Raw genomic sequence first — 6,668 nt, forward strand, 5'->3', positions numbered from 1 at the left:
GTTTGTTGCTAATATAAATGATTGGGCATAACAGGCTGAAAAAGTTTGTTACAATTTATGTACTAAGTAAGTAGTGATTTGGAGATTGGCCAGTAGGAGAAATATGGAATGTGGAGAATATTGAAGGCAGAGAGAGAGAGACTGAGGCAGAAAAGAATTGGGTGGAGACGCGAGATAGGAGTCGGATGGATTACGTCTGTAAAAGAGGGATTGAATTGAGGAATAAAGACGGAACTATTAAGGATGGAAAGTACTTCAGATGGAATGCCAGTGGGCAGAGGAATAGGAGATAAGGGCTAAGGCACAGAAAGAAAGCGCTGATAAGAGTTCGGAGAACAAACCCAGTACCGGTCAGACCTCAATAGACCATATGAGGGCATGGCGACCCTGTCTATAGAAGAAGGGGGAAGTGGCCAATGACAATCTGGATCACTGTCCAATCATAGCTCGGACCACTCCCATTTTGAACATTAGCCCGCACACCATTAGAATAAACTACTCCCTTTGTTCATTTTAAATTCTCACTCCAACAAGAAGACAACTTTTGCAAGCCCTCCCAGTCCCAGTTCACAAAGTCTCCCAGGGGAATGCCCTAGCTTGTGAATTCTACAAATTGGTCCCCACAAAAACAAAGATTCTGTTAAACAGAACGGCTTCATCAGACAAGGGAGGGGAATGTAAAGTTAATACAGAGAGACGTCTCCAATGTGCCACATGATTTTTTTGGAAACGAGAGGGCTGCACCACTTTGGCTAACTCCTCTCGGATAAATTTGTGTACCTGATGTATGTTTTGTCCGTATTTTGTACGTTTTCTTTTTGTTTAATGTTTCTTTAAAGTTCGAAGGGAAGTATTTGTTCTAAACCCCTCAAAATATTCTAGGATATTCTTTCAAGTTGTCACTCATCCAAGTTCTGTGCCTTATCAGACTTGATAGATCTTCATATTCTTTTGAGTTGTCACTCATCCAAGTTCTGTCCCATATCAGACTAGAGAGCTCACTGTTCTTTTCAAGGCCAAGCTGCCGAATACTTGCAGTTCTATGTTCAGAATATCGCTCTGTCTGTTTCATTTCTCCCAAAGCCTATCGGGATACTTGACATCCAGTTGCAGGCTACATTTATATATTCATATATATGCCCCTTTTGATGAAATAGTCCGTGTCCGATGAAATAGGATGTCATTGAATGAGATTGCAATCTATGAAAATTAATTGTTTATTCTTTGTTTTCTCTTAACTTTAAGTTTATTTTCTTCCTATTTCTTACCTTTTGAATTGGGTTCAAATAGAGACCTGAATTCCACGATGGCCACGTGGCATCCAGGTAGGAGTTAGATTGGAGATGCCTTTATCTCAGAACAAAATCTGTTAATTTGAAATTGTAAATTTGGGGAGATAGATTGGAACAATTGGGAATATTTTTAAATTGTTTTTTTTTTTTAAATAATGACCTATTTTTAAAGGGTCTGCCTTGTAAGTAGTTAAAGAGTGATCTCACACCCCCCACCACCCGTAGAATTCTGGATTAGTGGAGGGAATGAATAGGATACTAAAGAGTGTGGAAGTTAGTTATGACCTACAGGCCCTCAGCGATGAATTAATTACATACACACAGCAATTAAGCACAATCTTGTCAGTCTTGCATTCACAGGGGTTGAAAACGCAGAAGCCACTGCCAGTTGAACACAGACGCAGTCCATACTACTGAGAGACTACGTAAGGTACTGGGATCGGACAAAATTTGGACTATGTTGGAGGGGACTGTACCAGGTGCTACTACGACACCAACCGCCGTGAAGATTGAAGATTACCCCCGTTGGAGAAATCTGATACGATTGACTGTAAATGGAGGAGAACCAAGAAACAACAATGGGGCTATTGACCCTCATTTTTATCCTGAGGTTGGCCCAGATGGGCTGGACTTGGGGAACAACCCCTGCACCAAGACGTTTATAACACTTCCCAAGATGGATCCATTTCCACAGGTTCTTGAAGTAACCAGAAAAATGTGGCAGCTTATCCCGGAACTACAGACCAAGCTGAAACAGTGCTCACCAATGCCCAGTCTGAAAATGACCATCTCGCTTCCAACACACAGCAGCTGAAGCAGAGCAATCAGGTTGTGGAGTTTGAAAAGCCTTGATTTTGGAGTGCAACTCAGTTACAGAACTGAATTGAGGTAAATCCCAGCTGGGATCAAAGTGAGGAGCTGAGTTGGGATGGATCAGACAGACAGTTTGCATTGATGGAGAAGGAAGAAGAATACTGGTTTCACACGCTGATGGTCAACTTGGGAGAAAGAACGACTACATTTGTGAAAATAAACTACATTTGTGATGAATGTGGACAGACTTTCAAACAGCAGAAACACCTGTCAGTTCACCAAATGCGCCATACTGGAGCAAAACCTTTGCAGTGTGAAGTTTGTGGTTTCCAGTGCAGGCAAAGAGCGTCCTTGAAATACCATATGACCAGGCACAAGGCAGAAGCTGAACTTCAATTTGCTTGAGATCAATGTGAGAAACGGTTCTAGAAGGCTCACAATTTGAATGTTCATATGTCCATGGTTCATCCCTTGACCCAGAATACAGATATAAAAAAAAACCTACTGAAATTGAATCAAGTCAGCTAAGTATAGAAACATTAATTAAGCAGGAACCCAGTTAATAGTTATTCAACAGCTAAATAATGAGTCTAAAGAATCTTGCACCCTTTTTCAGTGTCAGCAAGACACAACGGATTGACATGAATAAATGCAATCAATCCATGCTCATCTAAAAAAGGTAGAGCAAAGGAAAGGTTAGTGTGGAGAATATAGTTCTGAGCATTGTAGCACACCAGTTCCAGAGACAAAGTCCAATGTCTGCAATGGGGTAGAGGTGAATCAGGCAGAATCCTAGCAAATTGGAAGGACTGTTCAGAACTCTGATAACAGAGGGGAAGAAGCTAGTTGGTGTTGTGGTGAGGCAGGATTCCACTTTGCCACAGTATATCTGTAGGAACTGTCACGCTCAGTTTTATAAGTGTTGGACTATCTTGAAAAACTTAATTCAAAAAGTAAATACTTCACCAGTAGCTGCAGTACAACATGGACAAAAGGCTAGCAGATGTGTTGCAGCAAATGAAACATCCCCATTAAGCAATTCTGTGTCTGATGACTTTAAGCAGATGTTAAACGACGGTTTCTTGGTTGCAAGCCCACAGGGTCTACAGATTTTGCTCACCTGGGCTCACCATCATGGTAGTAGCTGCGGTTCTCAGCCACATGTACAGAGTGTTTTAACAGCAGAGTATCGAGGAGTAGTCGGTGCTGCGTGGGGGTGTCCAGAGGGCCACAGTTACATCCTGGACATATATTCAAATCGCAGCGTTGTTTTGAATGAGGGACAGTGCCCATCCAGTAGAAATAAGGACTTGATGGAGGAAGTTCTGGATGGTTCAATTGCTGCAACACATCTGCTAGCCTTTTGTCCATGTTACCAGCAGAGGATACACCTGCAAGAACGACTTTGACAACATCCCAGATATCTATGACATGTGCCCCGAGAACAGCGCCATTACTGAAACTGACCTGAGGAAGTTCCAAAGGGGACGATGCAGATCGTTCCTAATTGGGTAGTGCGCAACAAGGGCAGGGAGTTACTGAGGGAGTTTCACCTCGGAATGGAACAGTGACTGAAAATGGTGAGGGTGATAATATTGTGAAGCATCAAACTGTCCCAGTGTTAACACTTTCAGCCTTGTACATACAGTGGAGCCACTTTGCGGTCGGTGGATGTGGACAATTCGGAATCCCCATTGAAGAGGATATGTTCTTGTCCTCAGATCCTGAATATACAGTGCTCTTGGGAAAAAGTTTAGGTATAAGATGCAACTCAACCATTAAATGAAGGAGCTGATCATGGACTTTAGGAGGTCACATCATCCGAGGACGTACACTCCATTGAGGATAAATGGGGATCCTGTGGATAGGGTGAACTGTTTTAAATATCTGGGAGTCCACATCTCCGAGGATATGACATGGGCATCACACGCCTCAGCACTCGTGAGTAAGGCAAGGCAGCGCCTTTACCACCTCAGGCAATTGAGGAAATTCAGAGTGTCTCCGAGGATCCTCCAGTGCTTCTATGCAGCGGCGGTGGAAAGCATCTTGTCCAGGAACATTACCATCTGGTTTGGGAATTGCTCTGCCAAGGACAAGAAGGCTCTGCAGAGAGTAGTGCGTTCAGCCGAACGCACTATGGGAACTTCACTCGCCCCCCTGCAGGAACTATACAACAGGAGGTGCAACTCCAGAGCAAATAAAATCATGAGACCCCTTCCACCCCTGCAACGGACTGTTCCAGCTGCTACGGTCAGGCAAATGCCTCCGTTGCCATGCGGTGAGAACGGAGAGGTTGAGAAGGAGTTTCTTCCCAGAGGCAATTCGGACTGTAAACGCCTATCTCACCAGGGACTAACTCTACTGAACGTTTTTCCTTCCATTATTTATTATGTAAAAGAATATGTGCGTTATGATTGTGTTTATAATTTGTTTGGTTGTTTTGTTGTTTGTCTTTTGCACAAAAGTCCGCGAGCATTGCCTCTTTCATTTCACTGCACATCTCGTATGTGTATGTGACAAATCAACTTGACTTGACTTGACTTGAAATGTGAAAAAAAGTTAATTGCAATGAAGCATCTTGTTCTATAAGAAATGATGTTGTGGATGGATTGGAGTCCAGTGACCTTTCTGAAAGGTATTTATCAAGTGAAGATGACAGAGAAATGAAAGTTAGGAATGGCTCTTCAGATGAGTCTTTTCAACCATATTGGAAGAAGAAGAGTATGTTACCAGTTAAGAAGTGCAATATTAAGGATGTGAAGAAACAATCCGAACAAAAACGTGGCCGGAAACCAAAGTCAAACTTAGAAAGGGAAGACTTCCATACCATGTATCGATGTCAATATAAGGGTTGCTGTGCTGTTTACAGAGGAGTTGACGGACTTAAGAAACACATAAAAGAGCAGCATGAAGAGGTGCGTGAAAGACCTTGGCCCCGCCCAGGATGTAACAAGGTGTTTCTGATTGATCGCTATCTGCAGTGTCATGTAAATCTGATCCATACAGAAGAAAGAACATCTTTACAGATCAGGATGAAGTGCAAAGCCTTTGGTCACAACTTCGGAAAGACAAACCACATTTGATCAACAATCTTGAAGCATTTTGAGCTCTATCGTATGACCAAGGGTCTAGAGCGAGAGAAGCTGAACATTTTGAAACAGATGGACGTCTTGAAAGAGATTATGCATAACCCTATCCAGGAAGACAATGACTTAGACCTGGTGGGTAATCAGTGTGATGACAATCAGGACATTGATGAGGATGGCAATGATGGCATCTCCGATGTAGTTTTGTTCCCAACCCTGACCAGATCGATGCCAATGATGACAGCAGAGGACACACCTGCAAGGACGACTTTGACAACATCCCAGATATCTATGACATGTGCCCCGAGAACAGCGCCATTACTGAAACTGACCTGAGCAGATCGTTCCTAATTGGGTAGTGCGCAACAAGGGCAGGGAGTTACTGCAGACCACCAACTCTGACACTGGCCTTGCTGTCGAATTCGAGGAGTTAAACGCCATCAACTTCAGTGGCACCTTCTACGTCAACACAGACCACAATCTACGCTGGCTTTGTCTTTGGCTTCCAGTCCAGCAGCCGCATCTACGTGGTGATGTGCAAGCAGGCCACCTAAAACCTACTGGGAGGAGAAGCTGTCCAAACCAATGGATACTCTAGCGTCTCACTCAAGGTGGTGAATGCCACCACAGGCCGAGAGGGGAGGGGGAACACCTGTGCAACGCTCTCCGAAGAGACTGGCAACACCCTCGGACAGGTGCGAACTTTATGGCACAACCCCAATATCGGCTGAAAGGATTATACCGCCTACAGGTGGCACCTGATCCATCGACCCTAAACAAGCTTCATCAGGATGGTTGTCAATGAAGAGTGAGAACTGGTTGTCATACCATTGGTTTGATGGACTTAGGGGTACTATTGAACTGGTATCCATACCTTTGGTTTGGTGGACTTTAGGGTACTGTGATATATTATGGCTCTATTATTCTGCTATTCATTGCTCTAATGCTTTCAACCATTGTCTGTACCTACCGAGGAATGTGAATGTTATCATGTTTGATAAAAACGAGGGAATGAAAGAGCTCGGTGCCAAGTCTGAATGACTTTGCAAACAACTTTTCCTATATTCTGGAAGGCTATAGAATTTGTCAGTCATGCCATATTCAGACTTGGAATCATGTAGGATCTTTGGTTTTCAGGACCTAGAAGATCCGCCAGAAGGTAAAATTTCCACTAACTTTTTTAAACTTCTTAAAACTGTCTCCACTCCTTCTCCCACCCCTGCTGTCCCCTTCTCTCTCCTCTTCTCTCCCCTTCTCTCCCCTGCTCTTCCCCTTCTCTCCCTCCCTCCCGTGCTCTCTAAAGGACTTACCGTGCTCTGTGGCAGCCGTTTGCCTTCCTCTTCATCGCGCAGACAGCGCACGTCCGCTGTCCCTGGCCCCCACCTTCGCGATGTGTTTGTGTGTGTGTGCGGTCGGTAGCAAAGATGCTGTAGAATATTTGGTCAGTAGATGCAGCTCACGCTTCGGTCGAGGCTTT

At 44.0% G+C, this 6,668-nt stretch overlaps 1 protein-coding gene across 1 annotated transcript; it reads left to right on the top strand.

The window, feature by feature from the left end:
- Positions 1-2,246: 2,246 nt before the first annotated feature.
- LOC129703156 (zinc finger protein 276-like) lies at positions 2,247-6,404 on the top strand. The gene is made up of 2 exons (XM_055645323.1): positions 2,247-2,374; positions 2,890-6,404. Exons 1-2 carry the CDS (start codon positions 2,247-2,249, stop codon positions 3,512-3,514), a joined length of 753 nt encoding a protein of 250 aa, XP_055501298.1. The 3' UTR covers positions 3,515-6,404.
- Positions 6,405-6,668: the final 264 nt, after the last annotated feature.

The sequence above is a fragment of the Leucoraja erinacea genome, chromosome 14 (genome assembly GCF_028641065.1).
Source record: "Leucoraja erinacea ecotype New England chromosome 14, Leri_hhj_1, whole genome shotgun sequence".
Classification (NCBI taxonomy): Eukaryota; Metazoa; Chordata; class Chondrichthyes; order Rajiformes; family Rajidae; genus Leucoraja; species Leucoraja erinaceus.

Excerpts from the sequence above, each read along its gene's own strand:
- LOC129703156 (XM_055645323.1), top strand. The coding sequence starts at position 2,247 with ATGGAGAAGGAAGAAGAATACTGGTTTCACACGCTGATGGTCAACTTG. Across the intron at positions 2,375-2,889 it reads TTCAAACAGCAGAAACACCT|GCAGAATCCTAGCAAATTGG; the intron begins GTCAGTTCACCA and ends GAGGTGAATCAG.